This window comes from Scyliorhinus torazame, chromosome 8, assembly GCF_047496885.1.
Source record: "Scyliorhinus torazame isolate Kashiwa2021f chromosome 8, sScyTor2.1, whole genome shotgun sequence".
Lineage (NCBI taxonomy): Eukaryota > Metazoa > Chordata > Chondrichthyes > Carcharhiniformes > Scyliorhinidae > Scyliorhinus > Scyliorhinus torazame.
In genome coordinates this window covers 236,507,712-236,535,253 of record NC_092714.1, presented here as the reverse complement: position 1 = coordinate 236,535,253, position 27,542 = coordinate 236,507,712, and the positions used below count along the sequence as shown (strand labels likewise).

Below are 27,542 nucleotides of genomic sequence, written 5' to 3'. Positions count from 1 at the left end.
CCCTACCGTCCCCCTTCACAGGATACCCGCAACTACCGAGAATTGCCCAGCAATAACTCCAGGACCCGAAACAATGGCAGGGCCAGCAAAAGCCTGGAGAGGAGGAACGGGCAACAGCCTACATGAGGAGCGAGTCACAGGTGACCAAACCTGATCGGGCTGGGTCGTCAGGACCCATGCTGGATATCCACCGATAAGCGAGTGGACGGACCTCGTGACTCAGGAGCGCCAGAATCACAAACGTCATCAAGCTGGAACTGATGGCGTCAGCGAAAGTGAGGGTTGCGGACACACTGGCCCCCTTCAAGATGGCGTGGAGAAAACAGAGCGATGACTGGAAGCACAGGAGACAACAATCAGGGACCTAAAGAAAGTGGCGACTGACCAAAGTGACCGAATTGCCTCCCTGGAAACAGAAGTGGGAAGGTTGGTGGCGATGGGGCATTGAAGGGAATGGTGGAGGACCTGGAGAATCGTTCATGCAGCCAGAACCTCCATTTTGTGGGCCTGCCGGATGGCATAGATGGTAGGAACCCCATGGAATATGTAGCCCAGATGCTGGGTAACCTGTTTTGAATGGAGAGCTTTCCCAACCCTTGGAGATAGACACACCTCTGGCCAAAACCTAAAGTGGGGGAGGAGCCAAGGGCCGTAATATACCAAGATCAGGAGAAGATCCTGAACTGGGCAAGGCGCACTCAGTCCTGCCAGTGGGAGGGCCATTCAATCCAAGTCTACCTGGACATTGGGGCCGACCTGGCCGTACAGTGCTGAATTTAGCACAGCAAAGGCAGCCCTGTACAAGAGTGGGGTGTGGTTCGATACGCTGTACCCGGCCAAACTGAGGGTAACCTTCCAGGGGAAGGAATTCTACTTGACCGCACCGGCCGAGACTGACATGTTTGTGCGTGGACAAGGGCTGGGAATGCAGCAGCAACAGCGCCAGAGAAGGCAAAGACATTTGCGCGGTATATAAAATATGAAAACTTAATAAAAACATTTTTTTTTTTTTAAAAAAAGAGAATGTTAACTCAAAATGCTTCGTCAACACTCACTCGTTACATAGATTACACATGGTCAGAAATTAAGAGCAAGACAATCATGTGAAAATCGACTGGGAGCAGAGCCTAGTGGGAAAGACAGTAGAACAGCAATGGCAGGAGTTTCTGGGAGTAATTGAGGACACAGTACAGAGGTTCATCCCAAAGAAAAGAAAGGTTATCAGAGGGGGGATTAGGCAGCCATGGCTGACAAAGGAAGTTAGGGAATGCATCAAAGCAAAAGAGAAAGCCTATAATGTGGCAAAGAGTAGTGGGAAGTCAGAAGATTGGGAAGGCTACAAAAACAAACAGAGGATAACAAAGAGAGAAATAAGGAAAGAGAGGATCAAATATGAAGGTAGGCTAGCCAGTAACATTAGGAATGATAGTAAAAGTTTCTTTAAATACATTAAAAACAAACGGGAGGCAAAAGTTGACATTGGGTCGCTCCAAAATTACGCTGGTAATTTTGTGATGGGAGACAAGGAAATAGCTGAGGAACTAAATAAGTACTTTGCATCAGTCTTCACAGTAGAAGACATGAGTAATAGCCCAACAATTCGGAGAGTCAGGGGGCAGAGTTGAATATGGTAGCCATCACAAAGGAGAAAGTGCTAGAGAAACTAAGAGGTCTAAAAATTGATAAATCTCCGGACCCAGATGGACTACATCCTAGAGTTCTAAAGGAGCTAGCTGAAGAAATAGTGGAGGCGTTAGTTATGATCTTTCAAAAGTCACTGGAGTCAGGGAAAGTCCCAGAGGATTGGAAAATCGCTGTTGTAACCCCCCTGTTCAAGAAGGGAACAAGGAAAAAGATGGAAAATTATAGGCCAATTAGCCTAACCTCGGTTGTTGGCAAGATTCTAGAATCCATTGTTAAGGATGAGATTTCTAAATTCTTGGAAGTGCAGGGTCGGATTAGGACAAGTCAGCATGGATTTAGTAAGGGGAGGTCATGCCTGACAAACCTGTTAGAGTTCTTTGAAGAGATAACAAATAGGTTAGACCAAGGAGAGCCAATGGATGTTATCCATCTTGACTTCCAAAAGGCCTTTGATAAGGTGCCTCACGGGAGACTGCTGAGTAAAATAAGGGCCCATGGTATTCGAGGCAAGGTACCAACATGGATTGATGATTGGCTGTCAGGCAGAAGGCAGAGAGTTGGGATAAAAGGTTCTTTTTCGGAATGGCAACCGGTGACGAGTGGTGTCCCGCAGGGTTCAGTGTTGGGGCCACAGCTGTTCTCTTTATATATTAACGATCTAGATGACGGGACTGGGGGCATTCTGGCTAAGTTTGCCGATGATACAAAGATAGATGGAGGGGCAGGTAGTATGGAGGAGGTGGGGAGGCTGCAGAAAGATTTAGACAGTTTAGGAGAGTGGTCCAAGAAATGGCTGATGAAATTCAACGTGGGCAAGTGCGAGGTCTTGCACTTTGGAAAAAAGAATAGAGGCATGGACTATTTTCTAAACGGTGACAAAATTCATAATGCTGAAGTGCAAAGGGACTTGGGAGTCCTAGTCCAGGATTCTCTAAAGGTAAACTTGCAGGTTGCGTCCGTAATTAAGAAAGCAAATGCAATGTTGTCATTCATCTCAAGAGGCTTGGAATATAAAAGCAGGGTTGTACTTCTGAAGCTTTATAAAGCATTAGTTAGGCCCCATTTAGAATACTGTGAGCAATTTTGGGCCCCACACCTCAGGAAGGACATACTGGCACTGGAGCGGGTCCAGCGGAGATTCACACGGATGATCCCAGGAATGGTAGGCCTAACATACGATGAACGTCTGAGGATCCTGGGATTATATTCATTGGAGTTTAGGAGGTTGAGGGGAGATCTAATAGAAACTTACAAGATAATGAATGGCTTAGATAGGGTGGATGTAGGGAAGTTGTTTCTATTAGCAGGGGAGACTAGGACCGGGGGCACAGCCTTAGAATAAAAGGGAGTCACTTTAGAACAGAGATGAGGAGAAATTTCTTCAGCCAGAGAGTGGTGGGTCTGTGGAATTCATTGCCACAGAGGGCGGTGGAGGCCAGGACGTTGAGTGTCTTTAAGACAGAAGTTGATAAATTCTTGATTTCTCGAGGAATTAAGGGCTATGGAGAGAGAGCGGGTAAATGGAGTTGAAATCAGCCATGATTGAATGGTGGAGTGGACTCGATGGGCCAAATGGCCTTACTTCCGCTCCTATGTCTTATGGTCTTATGTGACTCTAAATACAATGACATCTTAACAGGACACAAACTGTTACTGTCCCATTTGACTTAGGTTGCTCATTCGGGGCTGGTTTAGCACAGGGCTAAAGAGCTGGCTTTTAAAGCAGACCAAGGCAGGCCAGCAGCATGGTTCAATTCCCATACCAGCCTCCCTGAACAGGCGCCGGAATGTGGCGACTAGGGGCTTTTCACAGTAACTTCATTTGAAGCCTACTTGTGACAATAAGCGATTTTCATTTAATTTCATTCCACAGATGAAAAATAAACTGCCATAAATTTCTCACAAACTATTTCCTCTCTCACATACACTGTTGAATGGTTTAAAACAGATTGCGAACACTATTGATTTCGGGCAACATACAGTATTGAAAACAATTGATGGGGGGGGGGGGGGGGGGGGGCTAGGGTAGAGTAGAGTAAGGGGGTATTGAGGCAGGTCCGTGCGTGAAGAGAGCTGTGGTTTGCACTATGTTTAATTTGTGTCTTGACTTTTTTTTTTTGTTGCACTGTACAATGTCACTTTTTCTCTATGCCTAAAATACCTCAATAAAATTGATTGTTAAAAAAAATTATTGAAAACAATTGTGTGATATGGAGTTCTCACGGAGTTCATACTTTAAAAAAATTCATTAATGGGATGTCGACATCGTTGACTAGGCCAGTATTTATTGCCCATCCCTTATTCCCTTAAGATGGTGGTGAGCTGCCTTCTTGAACCACTGCAGTCCATGTCATGTAGGTATACCGACAGTGCGGGAGGGAGTTGTAGATTTTGACCCAATGACAGTGAAGGAACGATGATATATTTCCAAGTCAAGACTGTGAGTGGCTTGGAGGGGAACTTCCAGATGGTGGTGTTCTCGTGTGTCTGCTGCCCTTCTCCTTCGAGATGGTAGTGGTCATTGGTTCAGAAGGCGATGTCCAAGGAGTGTTGATGAGCTTGGATTTATTAAGATAGGGGAGGAGATGGTAATCAAAACTTCTGTTGTGAAATAAATATCTGTATTCTAACCATTACTCATTACTTAGACATACAAATGCCTTCCACATAAATGTTATTGCCAAAACGCATAATATCGTTATTCAATGTATAACAGGATTGATTTTCCTCTCACAAAGAGTGTGACACTACAACAAACAAACCACAACTTGTATTCATAAAGTGCCCTTCAAAGCAGCATCAAACAAAATTGGACAGGGAGCCACAGAAGGAGATATTAGTGCAGATGACCAAAAGCTTGTTCAAAGAGGTCAATTTTAAGGGGCATCTTAAAAGGAGGGCAGGAGGGAAGAGGTTTAGTTCTAGCTGAGGCCATGGCTGCCAATGGTGGTGGAATTAAAATTGGTGACTTGCAAGAGAGCAGAATTAGAGGAGCGCAGCTATCCCAGGAGGGCTGCAAGACTGGAGGAGATTGCAGAGATAGCAGGGTTAGGCAATTGGGAGATTTGAATGCAAGGATGAGAATTTTAAAATTCAAGGCATTGCTTCAACCGGTAGACAGATGTAGGTCAATGAGCCCAGCTGTGATGGGTGACTGAGACTTGGGTGTGGGTTAGAACATGGGCAGAGTTTTGGATGAGCTCTATGGTACAACAGGTGAGGTCAGCTGGAGGGGGTGGTGGGGGGAGAAAATAGCCCACGCCTTGAGGTAATACAGACCTGGAAGTGGGCTTGGCAGTAAAAAAAAAAAAAGAGTTGAGGCAGGCAGTGTTGGACAACGTTAGAGGTGGAAATAGGCATTCTTATTGATGGTTCCAAAGAGAGTGATAGTAACTGGCATGGATAGAAGGCCAGGCCCGTCCCCCAACAGACATTTTCATCCAATGGCCCTAAAAATGGTGGCCAGTGTTTTTTCTAGGGAGGATATAGGAAATTAAGTCAAATCCCCATGTAAGGCTTATGCACTGATAAAACCAGGTCGTAAAGTTGCCTCATTAACTGAAAAACTCCAGCTGCTTGACAAGCTAAATAAAAAAAGTCCATTACTCAAAGATTGCAAGACTATTTTCAGAATAATCAAGTGAACAATCTTAGTAGAAGTGGATATGAACTGCGAATGTGAACACGTGATCAAGGCTTCAATAACAACCATACTTACGTGGCAGAGACTGGCAGTACTGTGAAATAGTTGGAGGAAACATACTTGTAAAATTGCAACATCATCATTATTAATAAAACACCAGATGAACTATGAACGAAAGAGAGAGATACAGGCAGGCAGGGAGAGAGATAAAGACAGAAAAAGTGCGCGTCAATATCAGCACTGACTCTACCTTTGGCCATGAACTCTGTAATGATGTATATGGGTTCCTCCTTTGTTACCACTGCATTGAGTCGCACGAGCTTATCGTGCTGAAGAGCCTTCATGAGATTTGCTTCCATGAGAAAGGCTTCCACGGACATGGTGCCTGGCTTCATGGTTTTCACTGCTACTTTGGTATGGTTGTTGTACATGGCTGAAAAATAAATTAGATTTTTGTCTTATAATTAAACTCTCAACTTAGTCTTTTAAAGAGCGTTGGGATTACATAAATGAATCTGTTCATAAAAATGGTGCTTACTGTCATTTGATTCAAATTTAAACTTGACAATGAATTGATGGTATGCACTTGTTTCAGTGTATGCTCTCTCACCACCTTGTCTTCATGTCTTACTAATCCCACACACTTGATAAAAGGCAGTGGCACCACCCTGTTTCTTGGCTGTGTGTCAGCTAGGGGAAACAGTGAAGTTACCACTACTGTAATTTTCTTGTAGGGACACCCCTACCCTGTAATGTTTGTTTTGTACCTTCTCGCACCTTTTTTCCCCCTCTTGGGAGAATATGGAGGAAGTGTTGGCAGGATTAGTGGGCTGATTAAAATAATCTTTCCTATTGTCACAAGTAGGCTTACATTAACACTACAATGACGTTACTGTGAGAACCTCCAGATGGTGGGGTTCCCAGGTATCTGCTGCTCTTGTCCTTCTAGATGGCAGCGGTCGTGGGTTTGCAAGGTTCTGTCTAAGGAACCTTGGCGAGTTACTGCAGTGCATCTTGTAGGTGGTACACACAGCTGCCATGTCGGTGGTGCAGGGATTAGATGTTTGTGGAAGGGGGAGTAGTCAAGCTGACTGCTTTGTCCTGGATAGTCTCAAGCTTCTGGAGTGTTGTTGGAGCTGCACTCATCCAGGCAAATGGGGAGTATGCCATCACACTCTTGACTTGTGCCTTGTAAATGGTGAACAAGCTTTTTGGGGTGGGGGGGGTGGGGGGTGGTCAGCGGGTGGGATACTCACTGTAGGATTCCTAGCCTCTGACCTGCCCTGGTAGCCACAGTAATAATAGGCTAGTCCAGTTCAGTTTCTGATTGATGATAACCGCCAGGATGTTGATTGTGGGGGATTCGGCAATGCTAATACCATTGAATGTTAAGGGGAGATTGTTAGATCCTCTCTTGTAGCAGAAGGTCATTGCCTGGCACTTGTGTGGCGTGAATGTAACTTGGCACTTGTCACCCCCAAGTCTGGATATTGTCCAGGTCTTGCTGCATTTGGGCATGGGAGGAGTTGCAAAAGGTTCTGAACATATTGCGAACATCCCCACTTCTGAACTTATGAAGAAGGGAAATCATTGATGAAGCAGCTGAAAATGGTTGGGCCGAGGACACTACCCTGAGGAACTCCTGCAGTGATGTCCTGGAGTTGAGAGTTGAGATGATTGACCTCCAACCACCACAACCATCCAGTGGAGAGTTCCCCCCCCACCCCCCGATTCCCATTGACTCCAGTTTAGCTAGGGTTCCTGGATGTCTTACTCGGTCAAATGCTGCCTTGATGTCAAGGGCAGTCACTCACCTCACGCATTCAGTTCTTCTGTCCATGTTTGAACCAAGGCTGCAATGAGGTCAGGAGCCGCGTGACCCCGGCGGAACCCAAACCGAGTATCCGTGAGCAGGTTATTGGCACTTGATAGCACTGTGGATGACTCCTTCCACCAGTTTGCTGATGGAGAGTAGACTGATAAGGCAGTAATTGTCAGTGTTGTAGCTGTACTGGAACTGCTTGGCTAGGTGTGCGGCAAGTTCTGGAGCACAAGGCTTCAGTATCTTTGCCGGAATATTGTCAGGGCCTATAGCCTTTGCAGTATCTCTTGTTATTAGCCAATTACATAGAATTTACAGTGCAGAAGGAGGCCATTCAGCCCATCGAGTCTGCACCGGCTCTTGGAAAAAGCACCCTACAAGGTCAACACCTCCACCCTATCCCCATAACCCAGTAACTCCACCCAACACTAAGGGCAATTTTGGACACTAAGGGCAATTTATCATAGCCAATCCACCTAACCTGCACATCTTTGGACTGTAGGAGGAAACCGGAGCACCCGGAGGAAACCCCGCACACACGGACACCGCACAGACAGTGACCCAAGCCGGAATCGAACCTGGGACCCTGGAGCTGTGAAGCAATTGTGCTATCCACAATGCTACCGTGCTGCGATATCACTTGCAGTAAATCGTATTGGCTGAAGACTGACGTCTGCGATGCTGGGGACCTCTGGAAGAGACGAAGATGGATCATCCACTCGGCACTTCTGGCTGAAGACTATTACAAATGCCTCAGCCTCGTATTTTGCACATGTGTTGGGCTCCGCAATCATTGAGGATACAGATATTTGTGGAATCTCCGCCTCCAGTGACTTGTTTAATGGTCCACCATTCATGGCTGGGTGCGGCAGGACTGCAGAGCTCAGATCTGGGGTGAAATTCTCCGGTATCGGCGCGATGTCCGCCGACTGGCGCCCAAAACGGCGCAAATCAGTCGGGCATCGCGCCACCCCAAAGGTGTGGAATGCTCCGCATCTTTGCGGGCCGAGCCCCAACCTTAAGGGGCTAGGCCCGCGCCGGACGAATTTTTGCCCCACCAGCTGGCGGAAAAGGCCTTTGGTGCCCGCCAGCTGGCGCGGAAATGACATCTCCGGGCGGCGCATGTGCGGGACCGTTAGCGGCCGCTGATGGCATTCCCGTGCATGCGCAGTGGAGGGAGTCTCTTCCGCCTCCGCCATGGTGGAGACCGTGGGGAAGGCAGAAGGGAAAGAGTGCCCCCACGGCACAGGTCCACCCATGGATCGGTGGGCCCCGATCGCGGGCCAGTCCACCGTGGGGGCACCCCCCAAGGCCAGATCGCCCCGCGCGCCCCCCAGGACCCCGGAGCCCGCCCGTGCCGCCTTGTCCCGCCGGTAAGGTAGGTGGTTTAATCTATGCCGGCGGGACAGGCATTTTAGCGGCGGGACTTCGGCCCACCCGGGCCGGAGAATCGCGGGTGGGGGGCCCGCCAACCGCCGCGGCACGATTCCCGCCCCCGCCGAATATCCGGTGCCGGAGAATTCAGCAACCAGTGGGGGCGGATTCGCGCCAGCCCCCGGCGATTCTCCGACCCGGCGGGGGGGGGGGGGTCAGAGAATCTCGCCCCTGATGCGTTTGTTGTGGAATCGCTTAGCTCTTGTCTATTACTTGCTGCTTATTCCGAATGGCATACAAGTAGTCCGGTGTTGTAGCTTCATCAGGTTGACACCTCATTTTTAGATATGCCTGGTGTTGCTCCTGGCATGCTCTCCTGCACTCTTCATTGAACCAGCCGATCTCCTGGCATGATGGTAATGGTAGAATGGGGGATATGCTGGGCCATGAGGTTGAATACAATTCTGCTGCTGCCTCATGGATGCCCAGTCTTGAGTTTCTAGATCTGTTCAATTTAACACGGTGGTAGTGCCACACAACATGGGGAGTTTTCTCAATGTGAAGACGGAACTTTGACTCCACAAGGAGTTTGTGGTCGTCACTTCTACCAATCTTTCATGGACAAATGCATCTGCAGCAGGCAGATTGTGGAGGATGAGGTCAAGTACGTTTTTCCCCTCGCCACCTACTGCAGTCCCAGTCTGCAGTGGTGGAATTCAAACCCGGATTCCCAGATCATTATCCTGGGTCTCTAGATTACTAGTCCAGCAACAATACCACTTTGCCACCGCTCCCCGATACAACCAATAAAGATGACTGCAGATGTTGGAAGTTGGAAACTAGAATAGAAATCGCCGATTAGATCAGCCGGACCAGTGGAACTTTCAGCTAATTATATTGGGTTTTTGCACATTTTTACTGGCATCACAAACTTCCTTCGAACTGAAAGATCAAACTGATACAGCATGACACAGTTGGACACAAACAGTGTATAGTGTATCTATAATTTTGCAGAACTTTGCCTTGAATACTTGCATTGCAAATATTTAGGAACCGGAAAAGATAACCGCATACCCAGCCCAGCAAGGCCCTCCTTACTAACATTTGGGGCTTAAGCCATAATAGAGAGAGCTATCCATAGACTGATGAAGCAACAACCCAATATAGAAATCCTACGGGGGAAGATGGCAGCAGTGGTAATGTCACTGGACTAGCAATCCAGAGGCCCTGGCTAAAGCTCTGGGAACATGGATTCAAACCACACCATGGCAGCTAATCTCAGTGATAGTGACGAGGAATCGGTTAGCAAATGTTGTAAAAACCCATCTGATTAATTAATGTCCTTTAGGGAGGATATTTACTAACCTTACCTGGTTTGGCCTACATGTGAATACAGAGCCACTGTAATGTGGTTGACTCTTAGCTGCCATCTGAAATGGCCTATCTAGCACTCAATTCAAGGGCAATTAGGGATGGGCAACAAATACTGGCTTTGCCAGCGATGCCCACATCCCCTTAAAAAACTCACCATATATCTTACAGACAGTGTCCCAGGCATCACAACACAAGTATGTGCTTTCCCACTGGCAGGACAGATCTACTAGAGGTTCTAGCACAGTGGTACACAGTCAGGAGGGAGTTGCTGTGGAAGTCCTTAACATGGACCATGAAGTCTCATTGTATTAACTCATACAAGGATCCCTGCAGTTGATTGCCACATACTGCACTCTTATGCTGATGAATCAGTACTCCTCCTCTCTTCAACTGATGAATCAGTCAAGTTGAACGCCAATTTAAAAAAGAGGGGATGGCAAAGGCACGGGATGTACTTCTGGGTGGGGGACTTCAAATTTCATCACCAAGAGGGGCTCAAGAGCGCCACTACTGACCGGCTGGCCCTCACCAACAGGTCAGATCCAAGCTCTGCAGTCCTGCCGCATCTAAGTGACGAATGGTGATGTACAATTGAACAACTATCAAGACGGGACTCCACAATTATCCCCATTCTCAGTAAAGAGGGAGCGCAGCAGTTCGGTGCAAAAGACAATTCTGGAGCACTGAGCTAGATCATTTGCAACCACCATCAGCCAGAAGCACTGAGTGAATGATCCATCTTGGCCTCCTCCGGCTGTCCTCAGAATCACAGACGTCAGTCTTCAGCCAATTAGATTCACTTGATATCAAGAAACAGCTGAAGCCACTGGATACTGGTATAGCTCTGGGCCCCAACAACATGCCAGTTGTAGCACTGAAGCTTGCCGCACCTCTAGCCAAGCTGTTCCACTGCAGCAACAACACTGGCATCTACCAATGTGGAAAATTGTCCCAGTATGGCCCATCCACAAAGAGGACAAATCCAATCTGGCTCATTACTGTCCCATCAGACTATTCTCAGTAAGGTGATGGAAGGTGTCATCAACAGTGCTATCAAGAGGCAATTACTCAGCAATAACCTGCTCACTGATGCTCAGTTTGGGTTCTGCCAGGATTGCATAGCTCCCAGCCTCATTACAGCTTTGGTTTAGACATAGAAAAAGGAACTGAACTCCAGAGGTGAGGTGAGAGTAACTGCCCTTGACATCAAAGCGACATTCGATCAAGTTTGGCGACAAGGAGCCCTAGCAAAATTATAGTCAATGCGAATCAGGGGTGGGGGGGAACTCTCCATTGGTTGCAGTCTTACCTAGGATAATTGCTGATGATTGCACACTGTTCAGTACCATTCATGACTCCTCAGATTTCCAAAGACCTGGGCAACATTCAGGCTTGGGCTGATAAATGGCAAGCTACGCAAGTACAAGGAAACGGCCATCTCCCCTCAACATTCATGGGCATGACCATTGCTGAATCCACCACGATCAACACCCTGGGGGTTAACACTGACCAGAAACTGAACTGGACTAGCCATATAAATAGTGTATCTACAAGAGCAGGTCAGAGGCTGGGAATTCTATTGAGAGCAGTTCACCTCCCGATTCCCCAAAGTCTGTCCAAGGCACAAATCAGGAGTGTAATGGAATATTCTCCACTTGCCGGAGTGCAGCGCCAACAACACAAGAAGCTGGACGACATCCAGATCAAAGCAGCATACTTGATTGGCACCCCATTCACACCTCCACCACTGGCAGTGGCAGCAGTGTGCCATACAGAAGAAGATGCAATTCAGCAACTAACCAAGGTTCTTTCAACATCTTCCAAACCATTTATCTCTACCACCTAGATTTCAACAGGGCCTTCCAAACCCTTTCTCTCTACCTCCTAGATTTTTACCACAAAAGGCAGCATGGGAATACCACCTCCTTCAAGTCCCCTTCAAAGCCACACGCCTCCTAGTCTTGGAACTACATTTGCTGTTTCTTCACTCTTGGGTGTGTCAAAATCCTAGACCACCCTTCATAGCAGCACTATATCTACAGTGCATGGACTGCAGTGGCTCAAGTAGGCACATCACCACCATCTTCTCGAAGGCAATTAGGGATGTGTAATAAATGCTGGCCTAGCCAGAGATGCCCACAACCTGTGAAAGAAGTTTTTTTTTTTTTAAAATGGAGGATCAATTGTTAATTCATTCAGGCTGGATGTATGACAGCAGCAGCATTGGCATCATTTCCAGACATGAAGAATGGCTGATCTTACTGTATGAAGCTTGTTCATTTTGGTACTTGTATCTGCAGAGGCATATGAATGACCTTTGGTCTGAAGCACGACAGTAACCGCTGAAAACCACGGCTGATATACAATCCAAGAAACGTCATTAAGTTTCCCCTGACATCAGCTCAGAGATCTAATTAAATTCATGCTGTGCCTGGAATAGTTCATCTCATTAGCTATAATAGCAAAAAATAGTGGGCATTAGAAATAATTCAAATGTGAAGTGCTCTGCCAATTGAATGTTTGGCACCGATCTTTGTGCTTAGTTAGGATTCATTGATTAAAGAAGAAGATGTTTCCAAACCCATACATCCATGAAATGCCAATTGAGGAAAAGCAAAATTGAAAAACTGAATGGAAACTGAGTTATTGCAGCTCATTAAACTGGATAGTTAATGCCCCTGGCATTTTATATATCTAATATTTAGTCCAGTGTGGTCTTTCTATAAAAACATTTTGTACAGTTCTGGTTACTGAATTTTTAAAAAAAATTACATTTCAACAGCTGATTATGTCAAAAGGACTTGGCAATTTCTTATCCTTTCTCGTTACCACTACGCTTCCGACTACATTCGCTGAAATTCTTCAGAGAAAAATCCAAAACGCTATTAACGTTTGTAACATTGCAATCTTGTTGTATGTTTTAATTGTTTCTTTCCACAATAAAATGAAGGAGAGCTTACGGCCCATTACAAAGGAATGTAGTCTTCATCGCAACTAACTACTCCCTTTTGAATGAGATGTTACTTGTTGAAATTGCTTGAAATGTTACCATTTGAATGCAACATGGATCAAGAGGAAAGTAACATTCTGAAACATGCTGCTTCAAGTACAGCTCACTTGCCTGAGATCTCATGCCATATCTACTATTGATATTTTTGCATAGGACATGTACTTTCTGTACATAGATCTTAATTTTCTACTTTCTACTGCCCTGGAAAGAGACAGGCGCCTGACATCCCCTAAAGGAAGCCACGTGTGATTAAGGTTTTCAAATTTACATCAAGTATGGTGTCAAATTTAGGATTATGAATTGATCTTTCCCAATCAACCTTTCTGTCAAAGGTCACAATATAGTTCCAGACTCTTTGACCACGAGATGATTCTGTGGAATAGATTTCCAAAGTCTTCCAAATCCACTACCATCTCAATCACAAATATAGTAACACAATTTATATTAACAAACTGAGAATGGACAACTTAATGTAATTTTTTTTATCTGGACTTAATTAAGAATAAATTTATATTTATAATTTTTCTTCAGATGTCCCAAAAAGCTCAACACCCAATAATTTTGGAAGTGTATTCACTTGTAAATGGGAGCAGTTCATGAAAAGTTCTACAAATAGAAAATAATCATTTGTATGGTAATGATAAAGTAAGAACGCTGGTCAGGGAACTCACCAATTTAAATGGTATCACTGAATTAGAGAACTTTCAAGGGTGAAAGTTTACCATAATTTGTCAGTGTCAGGCTTTTATCTCTACAGATGCACTGCTGAGTTTGCAGACCAGATTTTCAGTGACAAAAAAAATCATATTGAGGGGGCGTGGTTTACACACTCTGGGCAGGGCCTAGAGAGTGGGGCAACCCCTCAATACCACTACTCCCCTCAATACAGGTTTTCCCTCTCAATGACCACTCCCCCGTCACTGCCAAGGCCTTGTCGTTCTCCCCCCACTACCACAAATAACGGAACCCCCCAGTAGAGTTCTCCAGAGGGCCTACCCTGGCACAGGTTGGCAGCTCCAACCTGGGTCAGGAGGCTGTACCCAGGCATTTCCCCTTCCTCCAGGGTCAATAGTAATATTGGCGCGCCCCCGGAAGTCACGCTACTGTTTCCTTTCTTCATAAAAGCTGTTGTGAACCATCACATTGATGAGGTTTGATCATTCAGTGAGGGGGAGGGGTCATGTGGCATATAGTCCATTTAATAATATGTAAATTCATTACAGAATTCCGACAGTGCAGAAGGAGGCCATTTGGCCCATCGAGTCTGCATCGAGCCTCTGAAAGAGCACCCTACCTAGGCCAACTTCCCTCACCCTATTCCCATAGCCCCACCTCACCTGCACATTTTGGGACTGTTGGAGGAAACCAGAGCACCCGGAGGAAACCACACAAGGACGGGGAGAAAGAGCCGGAACATCACTAAGTCATTGGTGAGGGGTGGGGAAAAAAAAAAAATTGGGAATCGAAATATCGCTGGCGAGAATCCGGTTTTCAAACTCTCGAGATTTTGTGCCCATAATAAGACCATAAGACATAGGAGCAGAATTAGGCCACTCAGCTCTTCGAGTCTGCTCCGCCATTCAATCATGGCTGATATTTTCTCATCCTCATTCTCCTGCCTTCTCCCCATAACCTCTGATCCCCTTTGCCGTTATCACAGACGGCGAATGTGGGCCCAAAAACATTCCTCAGTATCTCATCTGAAGGATGGCACCTGCATAAAATACACCACTTCTTTAGTGTTACACTGAGAAGACTGCCTAAATTGTGCCAGGAGCGAGACTTGAACCTAGAATACTCCCATGGGGCATGCCATCACTGAGGCAAACTGATGGTAGTTTTTTGTAATACCAATTCCATAAATAGAACTTGTTTGTATGCATGATACAAAAATGTTGAAAACTCTATGGTCCTAGTTCCCTTGCTATAGCCACCACTAGGGTAACTCTGTGCTAGTCGTAGAACATCAAGGTTATCCTGGACGTATTGAATTATTAGGCAATTCGAACTCCAAACTTCAGATCTTAGGGAGATGGCAGTGTCGCGGTAATGTTACTGGATTAGCAATCCAGAGACCCAGCTAAGGCTCTGAAATTTGAATTCAGTTAATAAACATCTGGAATTGAAAGCTAGTCTCAGTAACGATTACCATAATAATTTACTTTAGGCAAGGAAATCTGCCATCCGTACATGTCTGACCTACATGAGACTCCAGATTCTCAGCAATTTGGTTGTCCTCTGAAAAGGCTTTAGAACGCACTTAGGTCAAGGGCAATTAGAGAAGAGCAACAAATGCTGGCCATAGAAAAGTTTTTTTTAAAAAAAAGTTGAATAACCCACATTTTTATTTTCTTTCCATTCCCATCTAATGAGTAATGACTGGTGTTGACTCCGCAGGTACTTCTGGAGTTTTTGGAGTGTTCAAGCACTCATGCCGTCATCATGTGGTCCAACATATTTACAATGATAATCACGCTTAAACAATAATTTTTTTTTGCCTTCAGCTTACTGAATTTCCCATTGTGTTTCATTTAATAATGAGTCACAGGTTCAAAAGAAAGATAATTTAATAAAACTTACCCAACCATACTTCTCCAAATTGCCCAGCTCCAAGCTTTTTCTCTAGTCGGAGTGACTCTCGTGGAATTTCCCAGGCATCTTTCTCCCATGGTTTTTGAGGCTTTTCACTAATACAAGGCTTGGAGAGTTTTTGACACAATCCGTCCCCTTGTTCTGTTACCAGTAATTGAAAAAAATCATTTAATACATTAGCTCATCAGATAAGAGATCATGGGCATAAAACTCTCGATTGTGGGTAAGCAAAAAAAATGATCTTAATTCTGATAAGGGCAACACAACACAAACTGTCACAATGTTAATGTTTGCATTTTTTATTCCTTTTGGGTTTTTACATTGCTTCACTGATCATACAATTCCAGCTTTTGTAGTTTTAATTCAACACATTATCTCCCATTGAATAGGTGTTATCTTTTTGCACCAGGTTTCCTAGATCCCACCACTACAAAGCATGATAATAGCCTATCACGCTGCTTGGATAGTGCCACACTTTTATATTTGATGTAGTATGGGAATATGAGCATATCACCACATAAGGCACAGTTCATTACTTTGCTGCTGTGACAAAATGGCCACAAGGTATAATTTGTTGGCATTCTTGAAATGAATGCTCGCTTCATTGGTAAAGTTGCAGATCAAAACCATTGAACGTTCCTATGTTTAAAACAAAAATCAACAAAAAAAGCATCAGATAATCAGGGCCAAGTATTAAGTGGGAGAAAGAAATTTGCAGTAGATGATGCAAAATATGGACAGTAATTCTCAATAGCACCATAGGAGCTAGTAGTCACCAGCATCAACTGGGCAATTGCCTTTCCAACATTTTAGCAGTGATACTGCAATATGTTTTTAGGGGAGATAACCGGAGATATCAAGTACATGCTCAAACGCCACTGCAAAGCAAGTTTGGTTACATTTTGATTCTCTTCAGTAGAAGGCCAAAATATGCAATTCAACTTATTCTGGAACTTAAATGAAAATTGATTGTTCGGATGCTGAACACTCAAATGGTTTAAAAAAAAAACTTAAGTGGTGTTCTTAAAAAGTAAAAGACAGTAGTCACGCCCAGCACAGCACACAACTTGATGGGTCTTGCCTTCATTTTGGTTAGTAATTTGTAATTCACATGCTTTGAAATTGCACTTACAAAAACTATGCACCAATACTTAATGTCCCAGTCTGAAATTCTTTACTTCACCATTTGGGCAGGGACATTAAACCATTTAATTTTGTTAATGCCTCTATGTAATAAATCTAAAGTAATTTAAAATAAATAACTCCACACAATTACGCCACAAAACTAGACAATAGGGTGTGGCAAAGCTGTTCCAAAACACAACAATACTCACTCTTGTAATGGCTGACCAGGTTGTTTAAAGAGGGGAATGTTATGCGAGGAGAGATATAAAAGCCGCCATTGTCCAAGGTACGTATTTTATAATGCTTCACTGCGTCACCTAATGTAGGATCATGATCTCGAACAGACAGAGAATAACTACCTAAATTACAAAAGGGGAAGATTTCAGCAATACAAATACACATTACTGTCATAGTTCAAAACACATTTTTAAGTTGCTATATTTAATTCATCCCTGAACATATTTTTAAAATTCTACTTTTTTTTTTCCTGTGAGCAAATGCCTACCAAATTAAGGATAGATAAAGAACGGACAATGCACAATGTCAAATGCTTTGAGTTTACATTGATATTCAAAGTTCATGTAAAGCAAAAGAAAATTAAGAATAAGACCTCTTCCTTCTTGGATATAACAACATCCATTTATAGCACAGTTAAAATGCCCCTGGGAGTTTACTTATCACTGTTAATTACATTTAGAAAATTCTCACCTATGTTTGTTTCACTGTCTCGTATCATAAATGAGCCAACTTTATTTCCTGATGCTAGGAGGTATCTCTCTGCATCCTTTCTACTGACACCTTTGAAGAACCACCTCAAATGGAATACACAAGAATTGTCTTAGTTACAAACTTGCATTTATATTGCACTTTCTTGCAAATCAGTATATCCCAAAGTACTTGACAATAAGTAATTAATTGAATGTGATGTGCGCGGTCAACGTCAGCCAACTCATTTACAACACGGTCTCACAAATCGCAAAAAAAGATAAAAACACCAATACTGGAGTTGATTGAGGAATGATGGTGAGGGTATTAGGAGAGCAAAATATTGTGGATTTTGGTGATCGGAAATAAAAACAAGAACTCCTGGAAAAACCCCAGCAGGTCCTGGCAACATCTATGGAGTGAGAAGCAGTTTATGTTTAGAGTCCAATATGGCTCTTCTTTGGAAGAGATGCTGCCATACCCGTTTTGAGTTTTCCCAGCATTTTGTTTATTATTACGTTAGGAAAGCTTCCTTCTACTCTTCAATATAGTGCTGAAGGATATTTACACCCAGCAGAGCAGATAGAGGAGGCCTTTTCAAATCCTCATCTGCAGGATGGTACTCCTATCACAGCATGTCATCAGTGCTACGTTGAAGTGTCAATCTTGATTGATTCATTCCTGAAGTGGACTTCTGATGCAAAGGCAAGAGCACTCAATTGGTATAACTCTTGTACTACATTGCTCCTCAGCAACATAAGATTCTTCAGTAAAGCACCAAGTTTAAATTCTCATGAGTGGCAGTACAGGATGTCTGTAAAGTCACTATAAAAAGAGGGGGACCGATCCATTTTTATCCAGCACTGCAACATTTTGGCAGCATTGATGAAACTACATGCAATTAAGTTGGGTACATCATACCACTATTGGGCTATTTTCCCCCACAGAATAAGAGAGCCCTGCACTAATGCAGTTATATCTGGTGCAGAGAATGGAAGTACAATAACACAAGTAAAAAATAATATTTTCCCATCCTTCAACCATACTACATTGGATGAAATATCATTTGTGTAATGGCAGCAAAAGCCTTTATCGGTACCAACAAACAGCCAGTAAAAGCTGGTTCTATTGTATCTATATATACTTTAAATTGCAAATGCAAACATCCACAGGTACTCACTCCTCCATTTCCAATGAGTTATCTTTGGCAAAATAGTTACTTGGAATGTAACCTTCCTGATTAGATAGCAAAGATCGTCCCAGCCACCATTCACCTTGCCTGAAACAACAAAAAAGAAATTATCACAGAAACCCTACAGTGCAGAAAGAGGCCATTAGGCCCATTGAGTCTGCAGCGACCCTCTGAAAGAGCTCCCACCTAGGCCTAATCCCCCACACTATCGCCATAATCCCACCTAGAGGAAATTTAGCATGGCCAATCCACCTAACCTGCGACTGTGGGAGGAAACCCGAGCACCCGAAGGAAAGCCACACATCCCGGGAGAATGTGCAAATTCCACACAGTCACCGGAGGTCGGAATCGCACCCGGGTCTCTCGCGCTGTGAGGCAGCAATGTTAACCACTGTGCTGCCCCTTTGCCCATTTTATGCATTTCCAGTCTGCTGTTACATCAAGCAAAAATTTAATAAAAATGGTTCTTATGCATTTATTAAAAGATTGTCACTATTCCCCCATGTACTTTGTACATTATCTGGAGATGGATAGGAAGAACACTGATCATTCTACTTCCTCAGTTCCAATTAAGAAGTCACACAATGCTCCAGACATCAAATTACTGAGTTTGCCTCACAGAGGTTTTACTTTGTTTCAACCATCCATTGACAGGCATGTTGTCTTGGGAGTTTCCTTAACATAAATAAACTTCCCCCTCCTATCTGCTTCCCCTGACAACGATATTGGTGTTTTACATTTTTTAATTGGATTTTTATTTCGACAGGCTTGGCCTTTAGAGAACTTTCAATGCTTTGAAAATGTCCTATAATATCAATTGTGTGAATTCGGCATTGGCATCACCGTGTGTAGAATCTTTACTGAACTATGTTGATATACTAGTTATTTACTGGCGTCCAGACAGCTAAAGTACGTTAATATAGCTCAAAGCATTAGTTACATCCTTGTACAGAACAATGTTATACAATTAAAGTTCAGGAGATTTGGACATGAAACTCACACCATAAGTAGTCCTTTAGTTCTGTATAATTTAACATTTCCAAGATCAATTTAAATTGGGGCTGGTTTAGCACAGGACTAAATCGCTGGCTTTTAAAGCAGACCAAGGCAGGCCAGCGGCACGGTTCAATTCCCGTACCAGCCTCCCCGAACAGGCGCTGGAATGTGGCGACTAGGGGCTTTTCACAGTAACTTCATTTGAAACCTACTTGTGACAATAAGCAATTTTCATTTTCATTTAAATTTCTAGTTCTCTAAATTCCATTTCAATCAAAAATAATTATTTATCCTAGAAAGCGCATGGATGTTTGAATACAGGCACCTCCTCCCATACCATTCAATTAGATGGTAACAAATAATGGATTAGTGAACTCTTCCTTACTCTGAGAGCACCTTTACTTTTTCTCCTTTCTTAAAACTCAGGTCTCCTTCATGAATGCCTTCATAGTCATAAAGTGCAACTGCCACCACATCATCATGTCCTGGCAACAGAAAAGGGTTCAGTCAATTAGAACAATTATATTACATGCAAGAGTATGGATTTCATAGTAGGTAAAATTAGCTTCTGCTTCAGACAGTATTGAGAGAGACTATCTGAAATTCTGGGGGCGCCACTCCAATGACAGGTGTGCAGAGTTTTTCTCTGACCAAGCACAATGTCACAGGTTTCCGTGCAGATTGCGGATTATTTGTCTGGCAGGGATGAGTTTCTAGTGCTTGCAAGGGGAATTACTAGGTCAAAAGAAAATTTACAAGATAACCAGGTTCCGCCCCAATTCTGTCAACACACTTGCGAGCAACTGTACGAGTGAAACGGTGCAGTGTATTCGTTCTCCAAAAAGAGGTTTAAAATTTATGGCTGCCCTCAGTTGACTTTCAAGTCTCTTCAGACCCACAGTCAAATTTTGACACCGGCTGATTTTCCAGTAGGAATGATGTGAAATTTGAAGGGCAAAGCATTCGGGAATTTCAAATCAAAATACAGCTAGCAGACAACTAAAGAGGCCCGAGACAAACTTACATGACCCTCCCAGGAAATGAGGCATGGTGGTGGGGGGGGAGTGTAGGAAAGAGTATTTTAAAAATTAATAATATAAAGCCGTAGAGCAGTATATTAAAAGACCATTGAGGTTCTGTACCAGAAGTTGACCGGAGATACATCATTTTTAAAATAAATCATTCTAGTATGGAATCACAATTATCTTTTGACATTTAGAACATTTGAGAGTGTTAAAATATGTTCAGAAAATTATAAAATACATCATTGCATGTACTTGCACGTATTAAACATCAGACGCTTAAACCCCAATTGTGAAAAAGATATGCGTGGTGTAAAATCAAAGGGTCAATTGAGGGTCAGTTTAAGTAAAACACTCAACAACCTTGACCCGTTCACATTTTAATCCCCATATTGATGCATTTAAAAAAAAAAATAATTTAGAGTACGGAATTAATTTTTTCCAATTAAGGGGCAATTTAGCTTGGCCAATCCATCTGCCCTGCACATCTTTGGGTTGTGGGGGCGAAACCCACGCAAACACGAGGAGAATGTGCGAACTCCACATGGATAGTGACCCAGAGCCTGGATCGAACCTGGGACCTCGGCGTTCTGAGACAGCAATGCTAACCATTATGCCCTATATTGATGCATTTTTAGATTTTGAATGCAACTGAACAAATACAAACACTTTAGGAATCGCACATTGCACAGGATTTGCTGGACCCACCCACCGCCGGGAACGGCTGGTCCCACCAAACGTCAACGGACTTGGCTTGGCCCCGCCCAAATCCCCCACGGTGGATCTCACCACGATGGAGCCAGAAATTCCCAGCGATCATCACGCGGCACACCATATTATTAAAGCTTGAAAAGGTTAGAGAGCAAAAATATTAACAGCTGAATCCAATTTGTCATATGCATGGCCAAGGATTAGGTTTTCATACATACCTCCTGAAGTCGGTGATGGCACAGAAGGAACATTATTCGTGTTCTAAAGGAATTAAGGGTCAAAACATGAATATGTCATCAAATTCAAATAGGATTATGGATCCTGTGATAATACTAGAAGAATTACATTTTTTTTTTTCTCTTCTTCAATGTAACCCACCCAAAGCAGTATATGGGGAAATACTGGAAACTAATAACATCATTCCCACAATAAAATGGCAAATTTAGATATTAATTTGCGCTGCCATAACTCCCAGGGCTATAGAAAACGGGATTTGTGTAGTCAGATTTTCGTTGACTGTCGTGGACACAATAGGCTGAATGGACTGCTGTGTTGCAAATGTCTATGAATCTACTCCCATGGATCTGACTGAATGCATAGAAATATGTCCCCTTCCGTCTCATGATAAATTCTTCAACTGTGGGCTTTTAATTGCACCACAGTGCCCGTTAAGACAAATAATTATCCAGGTTTTATACAGAAATAGGAAACTGTGACTCGAAAGTGGAACACTGAAAATAGCTCTTAGTTCTAACAAAACATATTGCATCACATATGCATTTATGATCACTCATTCAGCCTTTTTGCACAAACCTGTTACTTCAGCATCCCATCTCCTGACAAAAAATAAACAAGCTACTTTTTAAAAATCTTAGTCAGACTCAAATTATATTTTGCTATTCACTTCAGAGACGACCTTTTGGCACAGTGGGTGGGTCCCTGTCCCGGAGTCAGACTCTGCGTTAGAGACTCACCCCAGGATCTGATGGCTAAAAATGCAGCCAAACGGGTCGAGTATCAACCTGTGAATCCTTCCAAAACACACCAATGGCAAGTGGCAAGAGCAGGGGAGATTCCTGATCAGTGTGTGATGGATGAAACATTGGAGTCTCAACCATCACTATCCACAACTCCAGACTAGACCAGGCATGTAAACGTTCATATTACCACTGCAGCCTGGATCCCGAGTGAACTGTAACACACCATTCACTTGTGAAAGTAATTGGTCAGGCAGACAACTGGAAGCTATGGTCCACAGGCAGAGAGATGAACTTTCATTATCGATCTTACTGTAGTTGCAGCATTGCCATTATAAGCTCATTATAAATGTTACATTCAATTATCAGGATTCTGATGGTTCCACCTTTTGAAAAAAGGGCTATATTTTACTGCCTGTATTTTGAAATTATAATAAAGATATCTATAGCCAAAAAAAAAACCCGTTCCGTTTGTTTTTCCTCTCTAAATATTAATGGAACTCCTCTGTTCCTGGCTCCACATTAAGATAAGTCGACACTGAACAATTCAAGCTTTTTGTTGTTATCTACTGCCAGTTGTTCTATCCAGATTACAGCAAGATCTTGAAAAGCGGAGGGGAGAATGCCCGGTACATGTTCTACTTAGTTCTGACAAAGATCTGAAAAGCTCGCTGAAATGGGCATCGTATATAAAAGGGCTGTTTCAGGTAGCTGCTAGGTTATCACACCTTGTAGTTGGATGCATTTCAACCAACCACAGGGCATCACCTTGAACAAATTAGTTGGTTTGCTCCTGTTTTATGCCAACAAAAATGGATTCAATTTCTCCTCCTGGCAATCTATGTTCGCGTATAATGATTGTCCAGTTGGCAGAGGGACTGGAAAAGCCATCAGAACCTGAACTATGCTAAAGACTGCAACTTCCAACAAGGAGAGGAGTGCTTTACTTTAGGAAAAATATTAACGCCTTTTCAATGGATTTCCATTATAAACAGACAGATTTATTAGTAAAATTAATCCGTCATTTTAATTGCCCTGCAAAGAGTGAACAATGGCTGGAAAATTTATTTGGACTCAAAAGGAAATGTGGTCTCATTTCTCCAGTGTTTTCTTGACTGACTGTTAGGCAGATACATCACTAGACTTATTACTTAAATAATGATTAAGTAATGAACTTTGTATTGCATCATATTGGGGCCCCAGCATACTATGCCAGAGGTTTAAGATGGGGAGGTACTGAGCTGTGACAAGTCATTGCTGGGAAGCAGCAAGTAAGAGGCCAAAATACACAACACAAACCAAACCACTTCAGACTTCTCCAACTAAATGTTGGTTTCAAGGGGCCCCATCTGGTTTGAGAAATTAGTAATACCTTAGTCACTCTCTTGTTAACCACTGAACAGTAACCTTTGGTGTCAAAAAAATCCGGAACTATTTGAAAGGCAACTTAATGGTTGGGTGGAAACACTGTACTAAAAGCAAAAGAAAATGCATCTCTAGCTTGCAACTTTGCCGCAGATTTATTTCAGAGATAAAACAGACCATATTAAAAGCTGCACATCAAAGCGGGTATCACTGGATTACTGCCAGAACCACACATGATTGGCAAAGAGCTTGCAAAAGTGAATGCTTGGTGTTGTAAGGATGGATTCCAGTTCATGGTATATTGATACTGTTCTAGATCAGGAAAAAGCTATACTGCTGGAATACTTAGTACCTAAATGGGACCAGGAACAAATTGCCAATGAAAAAGATGCATAGAATTGTGGAAAGGACTTTTAAAAACTAGTAAAGGTGTCGGCAGGTAGAGGACCTAGATTGATTTGTAACATCAGGAAAAAGGGACAAGAGGAAAAGTCAGTCCAAACATAGGAATAAAAAAAGACATGGAATAGCATAGAGGAATTAATGACAAAATACTGATCAAAATAAAAAAAAGTATTGAGAAATAAGAACATAACAGGGTTAAATTCAGTCACGCCCACCTTTAGTGGGCTCTCCCAGAGTGCAGCCCAGGAAGCACTGGGGTTTGACAGGGTAGATGCTGAGGGAATGATTCCTCTTGTGAGGGAAATCAGGAATGAGGGGAGGGGAATCAGGAATGAGGAGAATCAAGCAATGATGGTTCGATCATTGCATATATATTAAAGGCTGAGTAAGCCAGATTTTTGATTGACAAGTGGGCCAAGCGTTATGGGGCGCAAGCAGGAAAAGTGGAGGGAAGGCCACAATCAGATTAGCCATGATCTTGTTGAATGGCCGAGCAGGCGAGAGGGGCCAAATTACCTATTCCTATGTGTTCCTCATGAGTATGGGCCATTGGTTTTCATGATAACAAAGACAGCTGTAGCGGGAGGGGAGACTGCGCCATTGGGTGAGTAAATTGGGAGCTGTAGAATTGCTGTTGGGTTGGGAAATAGAGAGAGAAAAATCAACAGTTTGGAAGTTAAATATCAGGCATTTTGAGCCAAGGAGCAGCAGCAATTGTGGCATCTGAGACACCATATTTAAGGTTGGTTATTCCAGGAGAGCCAGTGTTGACACGAACTGCCTTTGGGAAAACTTTAATGGACCAGAAGCAGATGTTAGGCCCATATTTTCAATATGGAAAGGGCCCAAAGCCTTTTTCAGGCATTTGTAAAAGGACGCCTCATTTATTTGTCCTTGTCCAATGTGAAAGGCAACACATTTTGGGCATAAATAAGCCTGTACTTTCTCTCTCTCTCTCTCTCCCTCTCCCCCCCCGCCACTACCATCTGGAGACACGAGGCTCAGAATGGCTGAAACACACAGCCTAATCTAACCCTCATTGCATTTCCTGTATAGCATCCGCAGCAAAAAAGGAGAAATTGAATCATTAATGAGCAATGAAGAAATGGACAGCGTGCATAGTACAGGATTAACAGTTAAATATTGCAAACTACAAAACCTTGTGAAATATTTGGGAAAGAGGTGGTAGTGAGCTTGCTAGGTTAATCAGACAATGCTTAACTGTAACAAGAGAGGAGATATAAAGCAGAATGCATCTCAGTCTTGTAAATGCTGCAAACGTTCAATTTGTTAGCCAGTATAATAATTAAATTCTACACAAAGTCCCACTTGGCCATCATTGGGAACTTGCATTTATATAGCGCCTTTAACTTACACAACAGCCAAAGGCATTTTACAGAAGCTTTATGGATTATTATTTGACAATGAGCCACAAGTAGATATTAGATCAGATGGCCAAAAGCTTGGGCGATGCGATGGGTTTAGGGATTATTTTAAAGGAGAACAGCGAAGTTTAGGGAGGGAATATTAGAGCCAAAATGGTGGTGTGATGAAAATCATGAATATGCAAGGGGCCAGAATTGGTGGACTACAGAGATCTAAAGGGGATTATGGGGGTGAGCGGTCTGGCAAGTCATGGGAGAGATTTGAAAAGGACGAGTATTTTAAAATCAAGGCATTGCTTAACAGGGTGGCAACGTAGATAGTGAGCTCAGGGATGGAGGGAGTAGGACATAGTGGAAGTCTAGATAAGGGCAGCAGGGTTTGTAGGAGGTTAACCACGAGGGCATTGAAATAGTCAAGTCCAGAGTTAAGGAAGGCATGGATGAGAGAGTCAGCAGCAGATCATCTTCACTGACTTGCATTGGTTCCTAATACAACAAATTTGTCTTTGCATTTAAATCCGTCCATAGTTTCAACATTTTATATCTTTGCAACCAGGGAAAAACTCTCTGCTCCCCTAACTCGTCTCTTGTAGGTCTACCTCCCACTCTACCAATGGTGACCATGCCTTCAATTGCTCAATACCCATGCTCTGGAATTCCCTCTGTACACTCCTCTCTTCTCTCCCTCTTGGTCATCCATGTTAACATTGCCTTCTTGACTTGTGTGCCCATTTTCTTCACCTTGTGGCTCCGAAACATTTCAAACATTCGTCTACATTAAAGATGCTATAGAAATGCTGGTTATTATTGTGAAGGACATCCCATCCGGTTCCTGATTTTAACTAATCACCGCGTGCGAATTTTCCATCTGGAGTCCCTTGTCCATAATCAGAAGTAGGGAAGACTCCTTTCTCCTCCGCAGTCCGCAGGTACGGAGGCGAATTCCACTATTATCTGCTACCAAGGCCGAAATCACAAATTTTCTGAGAATTAAAACTGGGACCTTGGGTCACAATAGTACACTGAAAAACGCTCTTCAATGGCTAAAAGTAAAACATGCTCGTTAACTAGTTTAAAAAAAAAAAATCAATCTGTTTTGCACCCACATTGTAAAGCCTGCCCATAACCGTGTGCTTGACTATTTCTAGGATACTGCTGTTTGTCAACTATTAAAACAATATCCTCTGAAAGCATGGTGTACAAGCTAACTTTCCCAGTAGTTGGAAGAATTACTTTAAAACTTGATTTTTACTTACTGAATGAGAGTTGGATGTGGGATCTTTCACATAAAGCGCAGTGTTAGATTTACGTACGGGATCATTTAAGCTCTTTCCTTGCTGGTCAGAAGACTCCTTTGATTTTGCACACCCCATGATTCTGAAAAAAAAAATTGTTGAATACAATCATTTTTGATGCTCCCAAGCGAAGCATTGGTTCAGAGATCGAATGTGTACATAAGATGGTAATAACTCAACAACCCCAAACCCTCAACTATGCACCCATACTACCAGGCGCATTAGAAACATTACCTAGAATTCTTACACCAGTGTAGATAATTTGGCCTCAAATTTACATTGTTTATCACAAGGCGTTGTATGGAATCACTGCAGTGCAGGAGGACAACGCTTGGCCCATCGAGTCTACACTGACCATCTGGAAGAACACCCCACCCAGGCCCACTCCCCTGCACCAACCCCACAACCCTGTGCATTGATCATGACCAATCCATCTAACCTGCACATCTTTGGACCATGGGAGGAAACCGGAGTGCCCGGGGAGAACATGCAAACTCCGCATAGTCAGTCACCCAAGGCTGGAATCGAACCCAGGTCCCTGGTGCTGTGAGGCAGTAGTGCCAACCACGCCACCGCATTATGAATGAATTGACCTTGTATTCAGATCCCTCCCCGCTACATCAGCATAGGTGAAAATCCATTTTTTAAAAATTGATAGATAATTAGGTAGAAAACAAAAACAATTGTGCCAGGAATATCTCAAGATTCTAATTGTGCCATGATACCGGCAGGAGAAGGGAGAGAAACAGAGGATGTCCTTAACCAGCTGAATGATTGGTCGAATTGGGCTTGAAAGTGTCATGTTTTGTCAAAGTTGGCACAGAAAGCTCGGAGTGCTAGTTTCAGCACTTTTGGTGTAATCTTTGCGGTAAGCAAATTAAAAATATCGGAGTTCACAATATTTT

General features: G+C 43.3%; 1 protein-coding gene across 1 annotated transcript in view; it reads right to left on the bottom strand.

The window, feature by feature from the left end:
- Positions 1-27,542, bottom strand: part of LOC140428469 (tyrosine-protein kinase HCK-like) — a 127,278-nt gene that overhangs the window by 55,366 nt on the left and 44,370 nt on the right. The window contains exons 2-9 of the mRNA XM_072514964.1: positions 26,599-26,719; positions 21,429-21,471; positions 19,863-19,962; positions 18,470-18,568; positions 17,293-17,396; positions 16,794-16,943; positions 15,448-15,600; positions 5,538-5,720 (exon numbers count right to left, since the gene is read on the bottom strand). Coding sequence (XP_072371065.1) covers positions 5,538-5,720; positions 15,448-15,600; positions 16,794-16,943; positions 17,293-17,396; positions 18,470-18,568; positions 19,863-19,962; positions 21,429-21,471; positions 26,599-26,715 — 949 coding nt within the window. The 5' untranslated portion in view covers positions 26,716-26,719. The remainder of the gene's footprint in view (positions 1-5,537; positions 5,721-15,447; positions 15,601-16,793; positions 16,944-17,292; positions 17,397-18,469; positions 18,569-19,862; positions 19,963-21,428; positions 21,472-26,598; positions 26,720-27,542) is intronic.